Source organism: Buteo buteo, chromosome 4 (genome assembly GCF_964188355.1).
Source record: "Buteo buteo chromosome 4, bButBut1.hap1.1, whole genome shotgun sequence".
NCBI lineage: Eukaryota > Metazoa > Chordata > Aves > Accipitriformes > Accipitridae > Buteo > Buteo buteo.
The window spans coordinates 16,908,238-16,931,844 of NC_134174.1; the positions used below are offsets into that span (position 1 = coordinate 16,908,238).

Consider the following 23,607-nt stretch of genomic DNA (forward strand, 5'->3'; position numbering starts at 1 on the left):
ATGGTTTAGTGGTGGACTTGGCAGTGCCAGGTTAACGGTTGGACTCGATGATCTTAAAGGTCTTTTCCAACAATTCTATGATTCTATGATTAGTGCTATTTGTTAAGTGTTAATTATATTCTAGGCTTAATGCAAGCCATGAAACAAGAGTTCCTGCTCTGAACTGTTTACAGCCTTGGCTTATACATGGTCTCCACCAGGTCAGCCGGTGGGTCTCCGTCACCTTCCTGTGGTGGGGTTTGCTCTGCGTGGTGCTAGCGGCTGAAAACCAACTGAGCCACACATGTGCTGCAGCTCTCGCTGGGGAGAAGTTGCTTCTTCAGCAAGTATTTGGTAAGAGAGAGCAGGCATTTGGAGCCGGGGCTTTCATGTATTGGTGAATACCATCAGAAGCAAATTACAGGGCAATTGTAAAACAAGGATGTCATTTTTCTTATGAAATTGTAAAGAATCTTAAATTCACCCTCACGTGGAAAGGAAATTGTGGTATTATTAATTTGTAGTGATTGGTGAGGACTCTGAATTGGAGAGCAAAGCTTGATGTGCCTTTACATAGGGCACAGGAACAACGTTTTAGGGCTCTTTGTTATGCTGGTAACAGCAACCAACATCGGGTTTTCTGAAACCAGGGTATTCCCTGGGGTGTTGCCTTGCGTTCCAGCACTCTGAAGAGCTAGTTATTCCTTCAGAAGTGACTTTGAAATCTCAAACACTTTCATGCTTTTTCTTGTCTAAAATTATTTTTTAAATGGCTCCTTTCCTGAAAAAAAGCTGTCTCCTGAAAGCTTCGTTATTTGTTAAGCTCAGGAAAATACAAGTGCTCTCTGATTAATTTTTTCTCTGGGGAACTCAGTTACAGAGCTCAGATAATGAGAGGAACTTTTCAATCTTTTAATATAAATAGGTGGGTTTCTTAGGCTCAAGACACAAACCAATCCTTCAACAGACATCGCTACTGCCAGCCTTACAGGAAAGAAGGGCTCTCAGTTAAAAGGCAAAACCATATTAGCATACACAACACAGGTAGCATTTGCATTTTTAAATGAGGTTAATGTGTGCTTGGCGGTAGTATGAAAAAGCCGTTTTGCAGTCTCCTGTTTTCTTATTCTTCTAAAAATGCTCTCAGGCTGCCACAGTTTCTCCTTCTCACCTTCAGAAGGGGCTTCAGGCAAGACATGCCATGCCTAAGAAGAGAGAAACCAAATGCTGCTTTACCGATGACAAGTCTTGGCTGCCCCATTAGATGTGGGTTTACCCAGGGGACTTGGGTTTACCTGGAGACATACCCCCCCACCAGCCATGGCAAACAGCCATGTGCACCTGCCATGAGCCCAATGCCCCATCTCATTTGGGCACAAGCTGCCAGGCCACGTGCCACAGAGCTTTCCAAAAGTGAAACCAAGCTGGTGGATGTTGGTGAAACCATGGAGGAAGGTGATGGGCCACAGGTTCAGAGGAACCAGAAACATCACTATGTGCTCATGCGAAAAAAAAAATCACTTTGGGGTGGTGTTATGTAAAAACAGCATGGCAGCAATAACTCTGAGACAGAAGAAAGCTTTAGGGAGTTACTGAGACAGGCTCTGTGGGGATTCATAACCCAGGAAACAGAACAGACCTTTCATCAGAAGGAAAAACAAAGTGCAAATGGTTTGTCAAGCACTGATAGCACTGATTAGAGACAATGTGCTGTAGAAAAGCTGTGGCTCCAGAATCCCCTCACTGCTCACGCTGTTATCATTTGTGCACCAGAAATGAAGAGGACAAAATTAATAGTGTAAAATACTGCAAAATAGATTGTCCAGGCTCTGAATATGCTGAAAAAGAAAATGACAAATGAGGAGTGGTTCCTAGTCATCAGAAAGCTTACTAACCCAGGGGTAGAAGGAATGATTGATCTCATAACAAGAGTACTTGCATCTTTGAAGTTATGTGAAGGCGGTGAGATTCAGCCATGAAGGATATCTGTTGTACCACAGATGCTCAATTTGGAGGCCTGCTCCCCATCATGCATGGGTGATGCAAGGAAAAATGTTTCAGGTAACCCAACCACTTACTGTTTCTCTAGCTAACCGACCAGCCTGCCGTAGATCACCAGGTGCTGACAGCTGAACTGAGAGCAGCAAACAGCCCAGCCTCCAGGCAAACCCTGCGGTGGGTGAGGAAACCTCCACTTTTGAGATCGGAATGAGTTAGCTGCTCTGTGCTCAGAGCTGAAGCAAGATTTGATCAATATACCTCCTTCAGGCAGACACTTCTGTATAATTTCAGGAGTACAGAAAGAAGACTAAGCTCATTAGCTAGGCTAGAACAATTGATAAACTCCTCTGCCAGGATGTAGTCTTTTCAGTTACACACAGAAAAAAAAATCGTCTGTCAAAGTATGTTTAGGTACCATGTGCTTTGAAGTCATCAGCAGTTAGCATGGATCTTATTCAAATCCTAGATAAGCTGGGAGACTGCAAACTGTGTTCAATTGCTGAAGAAACTGAGAAGGCCCCTTTCCTCCAGAAGTTAAAATGAGCCTCAAACCTAGCTGTTTTCCTGCCAGTAAAGATTCACCCCTACATCCACTAGTCTTATTTGCGGCAACATTAACGGGCGAGTAAAAAAAAAGACTTTTTGTATCATGTGAGTGGAATTACCCATCAGTCTGCTTTCCCTGGCTCACAGGAAGATGGCTGGGCATCTACCGTGTGTGACATGAAGAAGAGTCTGGTGTGGACCTGCCATATTTAAACACCAAAATGAACTCACACAAGATGGGGTTCAATCAAACTCACAGCAATGTCTTGGAGACCCTGCAGACCTGCCTACGATCAAGTCCTCTTAACAAAAATGTCTGCACCCAAAGAGACGATGCAAACCAGCTGTTGCAGATCATGCAAATACAATACTTCCCAAAGCGCTTTTGGGGTCGACCCAGCTCTTCAGCAGGAATGACCCATATGCTTCAAAGCCTTACTTTCAGGGCATTGGCCAGCTTAAACCAAACCAGTGCTTGACTCCTGTCCAGGATTTTGTCCTTCTCTGCCCCACTCAGGTTTGTGTGGCTAAAAGTTAACCCTACCGAACCCCTGCTAGGTCGAGGCAGACGAGCCCCGTGGGCCAGCACAGCCAGGAGCAGGTAGGGCTGCACACAGAGCCCCGGAGAAGGAGCACAGCTCAGCCCAGACCACCATCAGCTGCCAGCAACGCAGCCCCCGAGCGGGACCTCTGCAGCCTTCAGCCTGCGACTTCCAATGTTTCCAGGGCTGAGGTGTGGGACAGCTATGGGTAGGATGCTGTAGCCTTGTCCAAGAGCTATCCGATAGATGAGGAAGGAGCATCATCAGAACTGTGCGGTAGAGCTCCACAAGGTTGCTTATGAAGGCCTTCTTGCATTAGCATGAAAAGCATTACTTCTCTGGCTATGGGATAATTACGCTGCCAAGCATCCAGTCGTCGCTTGCTAGAAGTATTTAAGTATTTCAGCAATGTTTGTGACAACATCTGCCAGGCACAATTCAACACAGTCCCTTTTAATGATTCTTTTTCATGAATTGTACATCTATTTTAAGTGCACTGCAGTTACTTCAGAGGCAGTAGTAATGAAAACTTAACATTTTGGATTTCTTACACTGGCATGGTAAGCATGAGATGGGAACCATTGCAGGCACCCTGGGAAAGTGCCTTACCAGAGCTCTAATAGGCTTTCTTGGGAAGTGATCCAGATTATTTATGGTATGATTAAAGGTATGGTATAATTAATTTGTAATTCTTCACTCGCAGTGCGAATCTCTTTTTGATTAGTAAATATGTAATGCTTAAGTGTTATTATGTAAAAATATAGTTATCATCAGAGGGGGTGTCATCATTAAGTACATAATTACAAATCTATAATTATAGGAAAAGCTATGTAGGCAATGTCTAGAGAAACAGACATCTTCAAAAAACATCATTATAATTTGTGCTTTCAGAGGGCACAAACAGCTGAAAGGTGTGCCTTTGAGTGCCTGGCAAAGTACTGTGTGCCCATCAGGAGCTGGGGATGGTCCGTGGCAGACAGCTGTGGTTCAGCTCCCCGTGATGCCCACCTTCTCCACCGGTCCTGCCCCGAGTTAACTCAGAGCTGCTACCAAGCCCCAAGCAAGCATAGTGTGGAGAAGTGCCTACGAGCCACCTCCCCTTCTACTCTTTCCAGTGGTACTGGCTGGAAATTAAGCTTTGAAATGGGCTTAAAACAGAACAGCAGAAAGAAAGGACAAGTCTGCCTGGAGAGCTCACCTTGCAGATCGTGCAGTGATGTATGTTCTACACCAGGGAAACAAAATTGGCGAAAATTGCTTCTTCTTGAGGCAGGTCACATTTCAGAGGAACTTTTCTCTCCTTCTAGAGTGCCATAAATCATTGCAAGGTGTACAAAACAGTAGAAAATCAAGCTTTGGCTGTTTTGTTTAAATTCTTATAGTCATATTTCTTTCCTCTGTAAGGTGGGTGTTGAAGGTGAGCCGTAGAGCATGGGACAGATAGTTGAGATAAAAATGTCAGGTGTTAGACAGTCCTTCACCGTATGACACTGCAATGCTTCTCTACTCCCTTTAGCTGCACACACTTTGGTATTGTTTCATGCATGCTATTAGTATAGCTGTATAGTAACATACTTCAGCCATTTAGACATGAAAATTGGAGTTCAGGCACTTTTTAAAAAATAACATTCAAATGCTGAAACATAGACATGAAATGATTTCCACATAAAAGACAATAGCTGCTCTCCTAAGCCTTCCAGAGATTCCTGATACTTCATTTTAACATTTTGTTCGTCCAGCCTGCTGTTTGCGAGGAAGCAGGGATAAAGGCCATAAATAAGGTCCGTGGTGCGTGATCTGCATTTTGAGCTGGAAGCTATTGGTCTGGCACAAAGAATCATTCCAACTTCTCTAGATAACATTGCGGAGCGCCGTGTGTGTGACTAATGGTAACAAATGTGCTCACTCCCCTGATTATGTAGAGCACAGAATTTATGTGAGCATTCATGTAGAATTGGAAATGATTGATTTCTACACAAACTTTCTAACTGGGCTTTTCCAATTAGTCCTGAAGGAGGTGTTGAATATTTGTTCTTGTGTCACAAGCATTCAGTCCAGATATAAAATTTTTGAATGTTTATCAAGAATAAATTCTCATTTACTGTCTACTTTTCGAGGCTAATTAGCAGAGCTACCCTGTAGGTACTGAAGAATAAACCTCATTTAAAGAAAAGCACTGCAGAAATGTCACTCCAAGAGGAATACCTGAAGTACAGCCGGAGATGTGTGTTCCCAGCAACAAACAGTCAGAGACTGCTTTTTTGTAGTCCAGCCTCTTGCAAGAATCCTGGCCTTTGCTTTTATACCCATCATACGAAACACTTCCCAAGTAATGGGCATTAGACCAAATGTCCAATAAATATTTAAAATGAAGTCAAGCGGCCCTGCTGAAGTGTGGGCTGGAGAAGCAGCTGCTGCAGGAGCAGAAGCAGCATCTCTACCCCAGCAGAGCTGCAAGAAGAGAGGATGACCAGGGGAGTCAAGGGCTTCATCTGCAGCAGACGTCCCCCAGCAGAGGCTGCAAAGGCACTGCAATAAATTTCTGTTGCCTGCCTGCATCAGTCCCAAGGAGAAATCTGTAGCACTGCAGCTCTCCCCATATGGTGCCAGGAAGACTTTCACTTGCACCACCTGGTCCTCTTGCCAGCCAAAATGGGCATCGTCCACCATGCTCGAGTGCGTGATGAAGTGACCCCAACAGCTCTGGGGAGGGGCGGCGCGGTCCAATCTTCCCAGCTACCCACTGCAACCCCCTTGTGTCTTGTTAGAGTTGGGGAAGAGCATCAATTCATCATCTGAAATGCCAAGAAAATATGCTGTAATTTGATTCAGTGTTGATCACAATATTGATTAAAGTTGGAAAATAGCCTGTGCTTCTCTGTGCATGCAGGCAAGACATATTTGGATGAAGAGGAGTCATTTGCAGCTACCCAGGGGAGAATAATTCTAGCTGTAAGGGACGCTTGCCAAAATACATTACCTGGCATTATAGACAAAGGGGATAAATTAATACCATGATTACCTTTTTTTAAAAGTAATAAGTTATCCAGGGCTTGTAGTGAGGATTCCTTTACGCGCAGTCAGTGCAAATGAGCTCAGAGATATTCAGTCCTTGGCCAAGTCCTTATAGTTAAGGAATGTCCCTGAAGTCTAATCATAGGATATGCCTTAATAGTTGTGGGGTTTTTTCATTATTTTTCTTTCTAGGGCTATATTTAGGAGTATGTAAGAAGCAGAACTAAATTCACTTGCTCTTATTTTAAGTGAGAACAAATTTGGTACAGTTACTACTGATATATGTTAATACAAGGCTCTGGAGATGATGGGTGGATAAGAGACAGGTTTCTCCCACATAATATTAACAAGCAAAACAAGTACATTCTCAGTACTGATCTTATGGGAATACAAATTAACTCCGATATTGCAGCTACAAATTCTGAAGTGGTTTTCACCACACATTTTCACAACTTTTAAGTAGGTTTAAGGAAACAGAGAGAAGTTTAAGGGCTGTTATACCCTACAAGATGGATAAAGACTCCTCATATTTGTCTGGGTGCAGGAATAGCACCATATAGTAGAGGTCATCCTTTCTTCCAAGAGAGGATTAAGGTGAAAGTTCAAGTTACTGGTCATTGCCTACCTGTTTTACCACCTAGCAGCCACATTTGGACCTCATCAGTACTGGGGCTGATCCTGACAAATTTAACTTCATTTTAGGTGAGTTAAAATGATGTGAGTGCCAAGTCAGTCTCAGCATGCAGATTCTTCTGGGTGGGTTCAGCCTGGCTGGCAAAGGTCTGGGACTGGGAAGAGAGAGGGTTGTCAATAACATTTAGACACATGAGGTGGGATTCATCCCACGCCATTCAAGCTTCAGAAGCTGCGAGGGCATGTCTCTGTTGCTGAAGCGGCTCTGATTCCTGGCTCTGAAACCAGGTGATGCGGATTGTCTCAATTCATTTGCCTGGGCCCAGGTCCTTCTGGGGCCACATCAGCTCCACATCACCCAGAGTCTCTGGTGGACCCAGTGTCATATATCTGTGGACCTAATAACATCTTTATTTTTTTGTGTTTGTGTTTTTTTCAGTTCAAAGGTTCTGAAATAACTTGAGAGCTGTGCTGCTGCCTGCCACGCTTGCGTTGCTGTACTGCAGCACCACCAGTATGTATTGCATGCTGTGGGGTGCCATGAGACGTGCAGGGCGTTTGAGGTTGCAAATTCCACTCAGGTAGCACTGGAGAAGAGAGGAGGGTAGCAGGAGTCAGACCTGCTGCAGTCTTGTTCACTGTGCCACCAGGAAGCTGTTCCTGCAGGGAATTATCCAGCAACCATGTCCAGGTTGTCCAGGAAAGAGCTGGCAGGGTGGACCAAAGCAGAGCCAGGGAGTGAGCCAGCTGGTTAAGGAACAGGGCTGATGGGGATTCTGTGCTTGTCTCTTTTCCTGGCCCTCTTTTATTTAGCAGTGCAGACATATCTTCAAGTCACATCTTTATTGCTAAAACAAATGGTGCCAGGGAACATCCCCAGGTGCAGAAGCATGGTTGCTCCCAGGGCTAGGTGCTAGCCTAGTGCCCAGCACAGCCTTGGCACACACACCAGCTCAGGAGACAGCCGGGCCAGCAGCCTCTCCAAACAGGCACTCTGCACGTAGCTACCATTTTTGGGGGGAGGCAAAGGTGATTTAATGCAATGAGCCAAACCATACCAGTTGGCATCAAAGGCAGGGGATGACTCTGGGAACATTTCGTCTGCTAGCATGATGCTAGTGAATGATGCTCAAGTGAATCAGTCCTTATGAAGTAAGTACCTAAGTCTTTGATAGCCTCCAAGGGAAGACATTTTCCATCTAAGTTTAGGCACCTAAACAGCATAGACCTGGTCCTACAGTTATACATAATATGAATTTTTAATAACTGTGTTTCAAGTCTAACATATTTAAGTTTAAAGTGTTAAGTATAATAGCTTTTAAGTTTGCAATTCATTTTAAAGTTGTAAAATAATTAACTACATATGTATGCATATATAGGTACATAATTAAAAATATTTTATGTATATAAATGCACATATACACAATGATGTTGTTATCATGGGTAGGTAAGTATCTGAGTAAGCACTTACCAAGCAGACTGTAGGATATCCAGTTGGCAAGCACCCAATCTACCAAAATGTCTGAATGACTTCCAGGTTCTGTTAGATCATACACAAAGAAAAAGACAAAGCAGCTCCATGCAGTGAAAGAAACAAAAGATTTTGTTACTTACTATATGTTGAGTACTGACAGGGTGCTCATCTCTGAAAACCTCCAAGAATCTTACCAATGAAGGACTGCAATCAGATCCCAATATACTATATGGGAAATAAGTCACAGGGCTAAGGAGTTGTGGTGGGTGTACCCTGGCTGGGCGCCAGGTGCCCACCAAAGCTGCTTTATGACTCCCTTTCCTCAGCTGGACAGGGGAGAGAAAATATAACAAAAGGCTCATGGGTCGAGATAAGGACAGGGAGAGATGACTCACCAATTACCATCACGGGCAAAACAGACTCAGCTTGGGGAAAATTAACTTAATTTATTATCAATTGACCAGAGTAGGGTAATGAGAAATAAAACCAAATCTTAAAACACCTTCCCCCACCCCTCACTTCTTCCTGGGCACAACTTCACTCTCAAATTCTCTACATACCCCTGCCAGCGGTGCAGGGGGACGGGGAATGTGGGTTGGGGTCGGTTCCTCACCCCTTGTCTCTGCCGCTCCTTCCTCCTCAGGGGGAGGACTCCTCACTCCTCCCCTATTCCACTGTGGGGTCCCTCCCATGGGACACAGTCCTTCACCAACTTCTCCAATGTGAGTCCTTCCCACAGGCTGCAGTCCTTCATGAACTGCTCCAGCGTGGGTCCCCCACAGGGTCACAAGTCCTGCCAGCAAACCTGCTCCAGCGTGGGCTCCTCTCTCCACGGGGCCACAGGTCCTGCCAGGAGCCTGCTCCAGCATGGGCTTCCCACGGGATCACAGCCTCCTTTGGGCACCCACCTGCTCCGGCGTGGGGTCCTCCCCAGGCTGCAGGTGGAGATCTGCTCCCCCGTGGACCTCCCTGGGCTGCAGGGGGACAGCCTGCCTCACCAGGGTCTTCCCTACAGGCTGCAGGGGAATCTCTGCTCCGGCGCCTGGAGCATCTCCTCCCCTCCTTCTGCACTGACCTGGGGGTCTGCAGGGCTGTTTCTCTCACATGTTCTCACTCCTCTTTCTGGCTGCTGTTTTGCACCAGTTTTTTCCCTCCTTCTTAAATACATTATCCCAGAGGCACTACCACCATCGCTGATGGGCTTGGCCTTGGCCAGCAGCAGGTCTGTCTTGGAGCCGGCTGGCATTGGCTCTGTCGGACATGGGGGAAGCTTCTAGCAGCTTCTCACAGAAGCCACCCCTGTAGTCCCCCTGCTACCAAAACCTTGCCACACAGACCCAGTACAGTAGTATTAAGACACCATCCTGAATGTGATTTTTTTTTAATATGAGGAGTGCTAGGCACTGTTATTTCTTATTTTCTGTGTTTCTTGATTAGTATTCACCTGTTCTTCACAACTTGTTTGTCTGAAGCAATTTTTTGAACAGTAAGACTTCAAAATGAGTGCATGCTTTAGAAACAAAGTAAGCAAATGGCATATTGGTACAGATTTCATTTGCCTTTGAATATGCAGAATCTTTCAACATGGTCTTTTTACAGGTCAGCATGGGGTACGTCTCCTCTTTGTTTTGGTTTATTAATTAGTCTCATATGTTCTTCTGGAAATCAAGATACACAGTCATCTGATTTCTGACATCAGACGAAGCCTGAAAAAACCCTCAGATATTTCCTTAGTTCATTTCTCTTTATCTAAATGAAATGTAATTTAAATAGCATCTGAAAAAAAGGTATACAGCTGGCTGGGTGTAGGTCATGATTCATAAGCCTTTCATAAGCAGCAGGGAAATAACAGCTATTCTGACTGCTATTGCATATATTTTTGGCTTTAAAAACCCATCTACCATGTCAGTTACTAGTAACTATTTGAGTCAAAAATAACTGTCACTTTTTCATTTTTAATTACTGCATCTGTTATCCCATTTAATCTTGGCATAATAAGACAATGGAACATTACCAAAAATAACCCCACAAATTTTTTTCCAGGCTCATGAAGAAACTGCCAGTGCATAGCAAGAACGCAGACCCACAGAAGGGTTTGCAGTGGTAAACAATGCTTTTTCGTGTGCATTAACGTTTCTAGTGAATTACCAGATGCTTCTCTAACTAAATATGCCTTTCTGGCATCCCTAATTTGACGCAGTCACCGGTGCTGCTGGTCCATGAGGGGAGGTGGGATAGGAGCTGGCGATGTGCCTGGGCAGGTTGTGATGGCAGACCCACAGCACTGCCACCTCCGCTCACCAGAGGCACTAATGGAACAAATGGGATTACCCAGCCCTTGCATAGTTGCATTTTTAGAAGGGGTCGTATCCTGAAGTGCAAAAGGCCCGTTCAGATGATGCTACGTTGCATGGACATGGAGATGGGCTGGAAAGGCTGACGGTCAGGCAGGCACCGCCAAGAGTTCAACCTGCCCCAAAGTCCAGCCAGCCACTGACCACACAAGGGTGCAGGTAACGGTCCCCCTTCTCCAACCTGCTGTAGGAGAGCCCCACGAAATCTGACAGAGACAGAGAGAATTGCAAACCCTTGGGTTGGAATCACAGCTGCATCTAGCAGCCTATGGTAAGGCAACATTGAAATGCTCCATGTGAAAGTACAGCACAAACATGCCTCACCGCAGACAGACAGACTGTGCATACGGTGTCCTGTCTGTGGTCGAGTTGGTGGTGAAAACAAATAGCATAATTTTAGCACAGGGCTAGGCTGGAGAGAGAAGAATCCATAACAAAAATCATCAGTCCAGTGGGCTCCTCTGATTTCTCTACAGTGCTGCTATTGAAGCTCTTTCTATTCAAGGAAAATTTAGGAAACCTGGTCCTTTGGTTTTCAGCACATGAAGACACAGCAGAGTACATGGGAAGGGTAACGGCTGTCTTTCCTGGCAACTTGAAATGTATTTTGACAGAGCAACTAGCAAGAGTATTGTAAACTTTTCTAAGTACAGTTTAGTTTATCAGTAGTTGCTGGGTCCTCCTTGGGTTTTTTATGTCATTTTAAATGAAAAAATTCCTAGAATAATTTATGGCACTTACTTACTTTTTGTTTTCATCTGCCTTGGGGTTTTTGGAATTTAATAAAATCAACCTGCATACCTCAGTAATTGTGTTTACAGAAAGCGAGGCTGTAAATTCAGTTTTCTAGCTTAATATTGTAAGATTACTGTCTTCAATTGCTCATTATCCATCCTAAGCATTTTCTTTTTGCTGGGAACTTCAAATAAGTTCACAGATTTATCTGCACATATCAAATATATACAATAAAATGTTTATTTTCCCTCCTTTTAGGATAATAAAGTCTGTGGGGAATGCTGGAAGCTGGTTTTTGAGATGTAGTAGAGCAGAAGCAATGGGGGGAGAGAAAGCAAAACATTGAGAGCACGGTGAGGGACACCCTGAGCTTCATTCAAATAATTGGCTCCCAGTGGCAGAAAAAAAATACAAAACAGAACCCTCTTGCTGACAATTTAGTGGTAAAAGCTTTGAGACCGTTGTGCCTTCATGTAATCTTGATGTAGGACCCTGTGTACTGAAGCCAGCTGAATTATATGGCCATATTCTTCACACGAGCAACACAGCTGTATTTTTTGCTGAGTAGCGAACTGTAATAAGTTGATGTTGGATTTGAACAGGCTGCTGTAAGGTGGCAACATCCCAAGAAAATAAAACATCCACTAGAAACCAAGGCTAGTATGTCTGACCCAATCTTGCTTTTATAAACATTCTCCAAAAATTCTTGTCTTGATCTACAGTGATTTGAAAGCTGCATTTTCTATTCATCAAATGAAATTATCAGAAGGAAACTACTTCAGATAAATACATCACTTGAAATGCTGATGAGTGCATTTCTGGCATTCGGCGAGCATTTCAATCAGCAGTGAAAAACATACCCCTTTTGGGTATATTACAGGAGAGATTACAAAACTCTCCTACCATGTCATATCAAGAAGACAACTAATAAATATTGGATCATCTTCAAGAGTATTGGCAATGTTATGGACTGGAGATTAACTGGAAAAACATATTTAATAAATGCTAGAGGCTGTGTCTGTTTCAAGAGAACATCTTTTAAAAAATGAGGACAGATTATGGAAACAAGATGCTCAAAAAACTCATTAGTTTTGAGCTAAATTGATCACCTGCTACACCATAGAGTAGATGACTGGAACTATGCCACAGACCACGTCCTGGCCCCCTCGAAGCTTAGGGGAGTTGTGCAATTCAGTCAGTGAAGCAGGAAAACTTGTTTTCTTGTTCAGGCAGGGCTGGAGACTAGGACCCTACAGCATGGCTGAGGCAGGGGCTGGTGGCCCCAGGCTGGGCTGAAATGGGTCCTGGGCCATGGGCCAGGGGTGAGGAGGCCCCGGTGGGGCTGGCAGGGACATGAGTGCCCTCGGGACTGGGACGCATACTCAAAGTCCCTGCCTGTTACCATAGCATTATAAAAAAGGATAGAAAACATCATCTTCTGCCTTCACCACATAATAAGCAGTGTCTGTCCTTACTTCCAGGACATGAGGACGCACAGAGGTTTATGGAGGATTTCGCAGTAATGCTACCTGACTACCTCTATTTTCCTTCACTAGGTGATCTCTTTTTAAGTTACTACATTTCATTGATGCATCTTCACAATTCTGTTCCTGCCTAAATCTGCTCTTCCTTGTGTCCTGCTGTTTCCTTTCTTCCTTCTGGCCGGAGTGCTCGATCCCTTACTCTGACAGTTCAAAGTAGAGGGTCCTTTGTAGCATCCGAGTTGAAAGCCTGCCTGCTCACAGAAATAGGCTTTGACTGGCTTTATCCATCCCTCTAGGTTGTTGTTTTTTCTTCTTTGCTTGCTAGTCTATTTAAGAAGGATTCTTCATCTGTTGCTTTTCCAGAGCTGCATAATGGTTACTAATCCTGACCTGCTTCCTACCCGGAGAAACAACAAGACTTGAAAGCCACAAGTTGCTTCTGTGGCCTTTGGGGGGAGACCAGAGAGCCCAGGCAGCTGGGTCCTTCTGCTACAAGACAGTTTCTCAAGACCTTGACAATGACTCTGGGAGAAGCTGAAGCTTAGAAAAGAAAAGCATTAATAAGCAGCAGAGAAAGTAGGGTATTCTTGATGTAATGAAATCACTGATTTCATTAACAGATATTTTTCTTGGTGACATTTCCCACATTTTTTCCAATGTGAAATAAATTAAATCTAAAAGATATGTTTTTTAAAAAAAACTAAATAATGGTCTGAGGCATAAGAAAGCAATTTTTACTTTAAAATGTTTAAAGAAATTCTTCTGTACTCAAAAGCTCAAATGCACATTAAAACACTAAACTCCTGTTGTATCCTTACCAAGGACCTACAGTATAAATACTCTGATTACTTAAAGGTTGGCATTTATTTTGCTGGGAGCAGGGCTATGGAGGACATAAATATATTGCCTATTACCATGTCTGTTGTAGTGGAACGACACTGAATGGTGCAAACATTAGACACATACAGTATATATTTTCTGGTCTTTTCACGTGCTCACTTCTACATGGATTCTGTCACAAACGAGTTACACTTGCTAGATCGGGTGAGCCCAGAAAGACAGACATCTTACTATTTGCATTATGCTTCATTCCACCTGCAATTTTTCATTTGCTTTCTTTCTTTTTCATGAGTTGTTTGACTGAATGCCATTCTGCAGCTGTGAAAGCGCAGGCGTGTTTTCCCTCCAAGCCAATGTCACTGCTCACCCAAGCAGCCATATCATCTGTGGTGAATCAGTGCCATCACAACACAAGTGTCTGCACAAATCACACTGTTCGCACCAGCAGTTAACGTCAAGAGAAACACAAAAGGGAAGTGTCTTGTTACGGATTGAGCTGATGGACAGTGTTTTTGACAAAATATTTCATTTTCTCAGAAACTGACAATTATTGAAACTTCAAACTTGTTTTTCATTAAACTGCAGAGAAGTTCCACATATTACAAGGTGTGATAGCTCCAGTAAGAGCTGTATAATACTACTGTTAACATAAAATAATTTAAATGGTAGTATTACAAGATATAGGCATGACTAAGTTCTAGGACTGCTAATACCAAGAGTTTTAAACCAGGTTTTAGAGGCAGACAGACTAGAGTGCCCTTTGACTAGATGACTCCATATGAGTGCTAAGACACATCTTCCTGGTCATCTGGTCATTACCTATTTTAACAAAACTTGCTTTCAGAGTTTAGGTAGAGGAGAAGGAAATTAAAGGCAATAAAAGGAGAGGAGGAAAGGCAATACAAGGAAAGGACTGACTATTAAAATGCTGCTTGTCAGCCCATGCAAGTGTATCAATATGAGTCCAATTGTTGATCTCTCAGGCCAAGGAGTCAAATCAAGTAAATTATTCCATCTTGTTGCATGTCCCAGAACTAAATCCAAAGATAATTTTAAGATTTCTTGGACAGATCCCATAGACAGTTTTTTGAATTTGTTTTAACACAAGGCAGTTACTATAAGGCCTATCAAATCTTTGCATCCTGTACAAACATGCTTAAAGGAACCCTTGAAGTCTTAGATGTCCACTGGCTTGCAAAAACAAAATTCAGAAAATCTTGGAACTAGTTGAGTGTGGGATGTGAAAATGTTGGAAGCCAGTACCTACTCAGGTTGTCACTGAGAGCCCCACGTGGCTCTTTGGGAGAAAATTCACCAGAGGCACCAGAACACAGCAACCGGGGTGAGCCTTTTCTTCTCTTGTACACCCAGAGGCAGCCAAATATTTGTACAAATATGCACTGTGTGCAGCTACACAGAGAAATCTGCAAAATGTAGCACACCCAGGTTTTGAAAGTGTTAAATGAGCATCGAGTGAAACATCAGCACTGCATGGGAAAGGGGGGAGGGGGCATCTTAGTGTGCTCTGCAAGATCTGCAGTGTCAGAATACTGGAGTCAGCTCAGAAACTGAATTTTAGAAGGATCTGGTAAACCTGAGAGCTGCCAGTGACAACTGACATCCTTTTAGGACAAAATGCCCAGCTCCGAGTCACCAAGTCAAACGCCAAGTGATCCGCTTTAAAGCGTTTGTAGTAGAACAAGCTCTTAGGTAAGAGTGGCTGAGCAAGTACGGAGGGAAGATGAGGGAAAGGAAGGAGCACACGCTTCTGTGAAACACAAAGGCAGAAATAGTTTGTCTCTGTTACGGCAGTTGAGTGCAGTGATTAAACCCATGTTAAGCATCGTGATTTGTAAATGGATGGCTCTACAATCCTGCTGCTGCTGCATGCACACAAAAAACACCAAGTACCAACATCAGCAGGAATAAGTTTGTTACCATGGTCGTCTTAACAGAAGATCTTCACTAGAATAATAACAAACAGCCTGTTGGTATATTGAGCCTTCCTTCCCCCATATGACTTAGAAATCTGATGCCACCCTTCAATTTGTTTACGTTTTACAGGATTACATGTAGCCTTCGACTCTAACTGGAAGAGATGCACTTCACTACAGATCAAAGAAAAGCTGGCTTCAGAGTGCTTATTTTAGATTTGCAACCACAGGCTCCGCTAGAGCAAACCAAGAGCAGGAGGAGTGGCTTTTAGCCAGCCTTGCAGTAGGTATCTCAGCCGGAGCACTCAGCTGAGGATCAAAATCAGGTGACCTGTACCACCACTAGAATGAAGGCAGCCAGATGTTCACAGTGACCCAGAAAGACAGTCTTAGAAATAATGTATGTATATTTCAACACACTTTCAAAGATCCAGAATTTGCTGCAGTTCACTTAAACAAGGGTAACTAGGTCCCTAGCCAAAGCTGATCTGATTTCTTAGGTTTGCAGGAGAGGGGTCATCATTCCCAAATGCAGGTTGCCCTTCGGGATATCTCCCTCCTCTTTTCCATCCAACTCTTACAGTAAAATGCCGCTTTCAAACTTTGTAATAATCCAGAAACGTACTCACTGACCCAAGTGTCCTGAACGCCCCGGAGGAGGGATTGCCCTGTCCCCGGTGACCATACCAGAGCCCACCAAGACCAGCTTTCCATCTCCTTCCCTGGTTGGGGAGCCTAAAGACAGACAGCACAAAACCCCCTTAACGGCACTGCAGATTCACACAAGGTATTGACTCATTTTCCCAAAACAAGGCTATCTAGGCAAGTAGATGCTCTATCTGACCTATTTCTCCTATCAGTTTACTGTCCATTAGCATATTTTCAAGCCAGCACCCGGGGTTGTGGCTGCGTTATTCCTGTCTCAGCCGGCAGAGAACACGAAGCAGCTTTCAGAAACGAAGCAGCTCAAGTGCCAACATCAACACAGACTTATTTCATTAGTCTGTATAAGCCGTCTGACGATATTTAAAGCTCACTTTGGCGAGACCTACGGACAACAGGCACGCTGGCAAGGGGAGGTAATTTAAAAACACGCCTTCTCTGCTCTCCCTCTTTCCCCCAGCAGTTCTGCTCCAGCAAAGCCCCTGCATCACTTGGCTGTCCCCACGGGGCAAAGCCAACCAGGTGGTCAGAACACTGGGATGAAGGCCAGAAGGGACTTTCAGTCCTGGCACAGCCTTTTCACACATCCACCCCGTGGCCCAGGGGACGACGGTGCCTTCTCCCATCCCAGTCAGGCACCAGGAGGTGCCCCCGGGGCAGGAGCCCGGCACTATGGGTCACACCTCCTGCACCTTGAGGGGGGTCGGGGATGCTCGGCAGGTGAACATTCCTTAGCAGGAGTACTAAAATGAAAAGCAAATACCTCTCTCCATCCTTACTGCAAAGATTAGGAAACGGAGATACAAAATCATGCCTTCCTGATACAGCTCCCCACCTTACTCATGCATTCTCCTCAAACTCAATTCTATTTTCCTCCACTTCATGCTTTTAAAAATAGCTCTGGGAATGTGGCTTTTAAGCGTTGTAGAGATGATGACAAGATACAATACAGGGCACTTTTTTCACTGTTTTCTGGATGATTAAAATAGAAGATCCAAAGTGCTACTTACTATAATTTTAATCTCCCACACAAAGACTATTTATCTCTTCTCCCAAACTAAATTACAGGCTTTGTTACTAAAATAGTGAATCAATTTGTAGACGTACCACAGTCATTGATAACTTTGCAATCTTCTAACCCAGTTAGGCTTATTTAGTGCGTATATACAGCCTCCCAGTTACTAGGCAGCATTTAAATGTGAATTCGTATTTCTTGCAAGTCTTTGTTATTTATGTTTAGAATACAATTTTTAGAGTTACCCAAGTCTTCCTTCGCGATCCCGATGCTATAGGCAAATTCTTTATTATTTTAGGGAAGGTGTGCTCTGTAGAAAAAGAATACTTTGGCAAAGTTTTGGCATACACTATAGTAAAGAGAAGTTATAGCTTTAAAAGAGAAATAAAAATGGAAATACAATTATTTTTTAATTATAGAACATAGAGTTTCTCTTTGCACTATGATTGGTACTAGATTTAAGGGTCACATAAGAACTTGCAACAAAATAGATAAATTAGAATTAGATACAGTTTGAGCCAGATACAGCAGTATCCTGTGAATCCTTACAGGCAAGCCTTCAGCAAATTGATTCTGATGGATGCTCATAACATTAACAGTGAAACTCTAGGACTTTGTTGATCGCCAAGTGTGTCATCATCAGCTTCAGTTACAATAATTTGTCTCTGGTCAGGTGGATCAAAATCTGGGTGATTTTAGCTATGAAAAATAGCTAACTTCAACTAACTGCTATAGAGATTCTAATCAAAGCTGCCCAGTTTGAGTAAGACTGTACTCTTTTGTTTTAAATCCCATGGGATTGGAAAGTTCTTTGTCCCTGAGCTGCATAGTCACAATTATTTGTGAGAGACAGATATACTCAGAACAGCTTCTGATCCACTGATATGTCTAATGTATCACAGGAGGAACTGAACTCAAGGAGAAAGGAGAAAGTTAAATTATCCTTTAAGATTAATTTCAAGGAGCTTGATATCTATTAAGCAATTTATTCTAACAAAAACAAAAAAACCCAAAGCTTTTGGAAACCAGTTAAGTCATCAGCTGTTATCTCTCCCTGGATTCTGACCACAAGAATGTGACAGACTTATTTTCTTTGCATCTTGTTTAATTAACATGCCTTCGGAGGAGCAGTGTCACTGGCGGCAGGGACCACCCCTGACACTCACTGAATTCCAATAAGCATCTTCTGTCCTCCTGCAGACAGGCTTTATTTGACAACCACTTTCTGGCTGACTAATGTGCCTTGGGTCATGTTTATGGTTAGCACAGACACTTGTAGAGGAGATATGACTTATTACAACATGTGCCACTTGTAATGAAAATCTCATACTCTCCAGGAGAAGAAAAAAAAAAAAAGAAGAAACAAGCAACAGCTTTATGAAGGAACATCTTTCAAGATGTTCTGTTTAGGCAATACCTAATTCAAGCATACCAGCATTTTATTTTCATTCAGACAGAAAATGTTTACTTTTTGAGGCAAGATTGCTTTGTGTTAGAGAATACTATAATAAAATGCAGTAAGTTCCTAACAGCAATATACTATAGAAATGCAGGGTATTTAAGAGCAACACAGACCTATTTGCAATGAACTGAAAAACTGAAATGACAGTGTCAGTGCTAAGGTCTCAGCTTTTTCCTTATTATCTGTGTTGTACAGTAATAGATGAGGTGAAGAACGAAAAATGTCACTGTTTGAATCAGGAGCTCTCAGAGCTGTGGCTTTCATCAGTAGGTCACCAACCTGCTCTCAGGTTTTAAATTGTCGGCAATTATTTTAAGTTTCCGTGAAGGAAAATTGCCCCAGATAATCATGGAAAAGGAAAACTTCATGTTTGCTAACACTGCATTGTACCATTTTGTGAGTTTCTTGTACTCACTTTGGCTGGACATCAGATTTACACTATCTCTGTACAGCCGTTAAAATAACAATTGGACAAGAATCCTCTTTTTCACTGGTACTTGTATACTGGCCTAAATAAAATCTTCAGTTAGACATTAAGTTTCTCACCGAGGGTCATCCCATTGCCCCTGTTACTGCCCTGTGCTGAAATTCCTCATTCCCGCCCCGTGACCACCCATTGCCCTTCACCCTTGGCGACAGCCCCTGTGAGCACAAGCAGAGCCATCTCCACCTCTCCCCACCACCTTGTTGCAGCGATGGCCACGTCTCCATGCTGCCTGTCTGGGCAGAAACACGCATGTTTGCGCCTCGCCGCGCAGAGCTGTGAACCCAACCTGCCTGGGATGCTCCCGACCGACTGCCCATGCTCTGTGGGGTTGATCTGTGCAGTCTATGGAGGTTTCCAGCTGGTTTACAGCTGTTTTTCCAAGTGGGCTGTAAAGCACCTGGAAATCCTATCTAATTTTTCCAAATCCTCTAATCTATGTAAGGAAGACTTTCAACTGGGTAAAGATGACGTTCCCAGGAAAATTTAGACGTGTGCTCTGTCTCCTTATGCATCCGGGCTCCTGCATGAAGATCAGTCCCTTCCAAAAACATTTGAACTTCTCATCTACAACTTGACTTGTGAGGCGAGTGGTGGTAACAGGTAGATGCAGCTACCCACATAGCAGCTACAGGGGTAGATCCTCTACCCCCATGGAGCAGCTATGTGCTTTTATCAACAGGCAACCAGCATGCTCTGAGAGCAGCAGTTCAGGAGCTATTGCAGCATTTTTAGGTGATGATTGTGAAAAATTCATGCCAGAGCTTACAATCATGATGAGTTTTTAACAGGGAAAGGTTGGGTAACAAATATTAGAGAGGAGGAGTATGGGAGGGAGCAGGATATGTTTCTCCTCTCATCAGCGTTCCTCATAAGATGCAGGGAAAAAACATAGGTAACACACAAATTTGGAAAAATATCTTTATCCAGTAAGAGGAAAGACAATGAGACTAGTTGGACACATATAAAAGATTAAATACAAAAAGAAGAAAGCAACTGGAAATGAAAAAAAAAAAAAAAAGTCATTCACAAGTGCCACTTGACCACTAACACCAACTGCACTCATGCATTTTAAAGGACATCAAGCCATAATGGGCCACCAGAGAACCTGTCTCACCAGAGGAAACCAGTGTAAGCTTTTTTGATCTTTTACAGGGACACATGTATACAGAGAGCAGTGAAAAGAGAATTTTATTCTGTAGCCATGTCTAGTAAAGAAATACACTTTTGTGCATTATCTAATCCCATCTCCACTGCCTTCCAATGGGAAACTGCATGACAAAAAGAACAGAACAGAGCAAGAGCACTCCATGGTCAACTGAGATACTTCAGTTTTCCATACCCATTTCACTTCTAACAAAACTACATTTAGTGTACCTCTGAGTGTGAGAAATTAAGAAAGCATGACAGAAATAGTCCCTCCTCTGATTTTAAAACTCAGGACTTCTGAAGCCTGAATCATAATACTTAAGTGCTAGTCATTGGCAGGTCCGCATTTTGCTTTTGAAAATATCATCTGTAGGTGATTTAGTGACACAATTTATATTAGCTCCAATAAAAGTCAAATAGTTTATAAGAAAACTATGAAAATCAAGACAAGCGAAACTTCCCCTCTGCAAATTTTGTTTCTGACAGCCAGAGTAGGATTATCACACATGCTTTCTTTTCCCAGGCAAGTCTTTTTGGTGCCATCCCACCAAGCTGATGATAAGTACAGCCTACATTTAGATTTCTTGAAATCCTTGCCTGGCTGAGCACTGCGTTTTGTTTTCCAGCAGCAAGAACAAGGCAAAGGAACAGTCTCAGCTTGCCAGGTAGTCAGGATAAAGGCAGCTACAACTACAGATAGTCTGTGGCATGTGCTTATGTGAAGAAGAGAGGGTGGCACCAAAGGAAGAACAGCCAAGCAAGAAAAGGAACAGTCTGTGGTGGGAGGGATGGGTTCAGCCACCTTAGAGAGGGATGAAACTGGAGGCTGAGAGGCCAGGGTGAAGTAGGGTTGCCATTACCACGGAATTTATTCCCAGCCCAAACTCCCTGCAAACACACGCAGCATTACTTTCTTCTTCTCCATAGGACCCAGCAGGCATACCCCTCACTTTGTTTTCTTACTTGTTATCAAAATATAGAAGTCCTAACAAAGGTTCAAAGAAAAAGATCAGATTTATAAAGGTATTTAGGATCATAAAAATGCAGATGAGTACCTGCATGACTAGGTCCTACCTTTTCAGATTTGGTGCACAGCTGCTTTCTATCTTACACAAGCTGGCAACAGAAAACCTGTTACAAAACGTCTTTTCAGCTTAGTGTTTCCATGTATTGTTTCATTGTTGTAAATATCAAATGGTGGGTTTGCAAAAAAGTAGTCACTGCTGTGAATTTTATTTCATTTTTTATCATAATGCATTCTACTGTGTATACCAAATTCAAAAATCTTTAAGGTCTTTATGCCTGTTCGTTCAGGTTATAAGATTGAGAGCATGCAGCTGAAGTGTTTCAAGAGGGCACTATTGTTTCTTTACTCTGTAGTTCCTGTTGACTTAGATCCTCTAGATAGTGTCCTTGGAGAATGCAGTATTGAAATGAAAATAGATCCATCTCAAGAAGTTGTACTTACTACAATTTCAATTAACTTCATGTGTGGGTAATGGAAAAGAGAGTTAGATTGTAATTACCTTTTTCAACTCTGCCTTGGAAGTATATGTTCAAAGCACCAAAGAAACTGTGAGTAGCTATACACTTGCAGAAGAACATGAAAGGTTAAATCTGATACCTAATTATCTTGCTTACTTTATGCTAGGTTTAAAGAGAAAATAAAGTATTGAATGTACTCTGTCAATATGTACCGTTTCTGCATTTTGGCTGCAGAGTAGAGGTCCATTTGGTCCAAGTACCACTCACTACTCATGTAAATGTATACACTTGAACTTAATAAAGAAGACCCCCAAATCAATTTTTCATTTACAAGCCAATAAAGCCAAGTCCAGGAAAGAGGATCTTACATTGTGAAAGGAAACACAATAAGGACTGAAGAACATTTATCATGAGATCCATCACAGCAAAAACTACCAGAAATCTTTTAAAGCCCTTTACTAAAAGAAAGTTGTTGACTACAAGCTGATTTTGACATGCTGTTTTTTTGCCAAGTAACTGCAGACTATCAAGACGTTAAAGCTGACTTTAAAGGCTTTTCTTATTTGTTTGCTTATTCTCTGACAAAATGATGGGCAAGAAAATTCAAAAGCATTGTGTACTATTACGTGTGACTTAAATAGCAAGGAAGAATCTTTGCAGGTGTTTAACATCTTTGACTCAGATTCAGTCACAAACAACGTACATTAACTGATCTTTGCTGTAATTGTATGCTAAGGTTTATAGAAGCCTTAATTGCTAGTAGGATTGACATTTATTTTCCAGAAAGACTCTTTATTCACAAAGAAGTTTTAATCATAAAGCTAGGATTTGAAAGTGCAAGAGGAATGTGCCTACCGATTTTGGTGGCGGTGGAATTCATTTGTTTTTAGAAATCAAAGGTTTCCTGCAAAATTAGCTAATCTGATAGCTTATTAAAACAAAGCCTGAAGCTCTCTAGCCCTCAAGCAGACTGACTCCATGGATTAGAGAGTACTTAGAGCCCCATCAAAGCAAATGCAGTTTGGTTTAGTCAACCTGAGGAAAAGGAAAGAGGGCCTCCTTCCAGAGCCACCCCATTCTCATAATCTGAATATCTCTATTTCAAACTGGACAGAAGAGGAAAATTCTTGTGCTCAAACTCCACAAAGAATTCCTGTCTCAAGGCAAACATAGCCAACCTCTCAATACAACAGCAAGCTACTTAAGTTAGTCCTGGCTTTACAGGCCAAGACAGTAGTCAATCAACTAAATTTACCTCCATAAGCACTTAACTTCAAGGAGTTCTAGGGGAAACATCCAAATCATAAACTGCTCAGCCAAACTGAAACCTCACATGCCCTAACTCTGCTTGCTTCTCTTTGATTATACCTGTCAACTGATGTGTATATCTCTAGCCACTTCTCACTGATAAAGATGAAAACAGATTTATGGGAACTGTTAATATATTTATTTTGGACTGATTTTTCCATTAGCATAACTTCAGAAGTCAAAAAGTGATGCTTCACCTACAAGGTAGTCAGCATGTTCTTCAAACCAAGGGTATCCATACAAGGTGCCACAGAGCTTGTTTTGGCTAAACAGAGCAAGGTACACAGGTCTAGGTAGATGATACTTCTTCCCTATAAAAAAAGAAGAGCTCAAAAGTGTTGTGCAGTCTTAAATTCTGGTGATCATACTTCTTTACATGCTGAAAAAAACCCAACCTGGAGTGCAACAGTCCTCATGTCTCTGTAGGTCAGTAGGTTAAGAGGCTGCTGGATTGTCATCTGCACACACCAGTATAAGTAGTGTGTATCTGCACACACAGAAGAG

The 23,607-nt window shown here is 42.7% G+C and overlaps 1 protein-coding gene across 2 annotated transcripts in view; it reads right to left on the reverse strand.

The window, feature by feature from the left end:
* Positions 1-295: 295 nt before the first annotated feature.
* The window catches only part of ALG10 (ALG10 alpha-1,2-glucosyltransferase), a 34,509-nt gene continuing 11,197 nt past the window's right edge, over positions 296-23,607 (reverse strand). The window contains exon 3 of one of the 2 annotated variants that reach the window (XM_075024892.1): positions 296-1,184. In XM_075024892.1, coding sequence (XP_074880993.1) covers positions 984-1,184 — 201 coding nt within the window. In that variant the 3' untranslated portion in view covers positions 296-983. Of the gene's footprint in view, positions 1,185-10,892; positions 13,298-23,607 lie in introns of those variants that run through there. The other variant, XM_075024894.1, reaches the window with a different exon arrangement.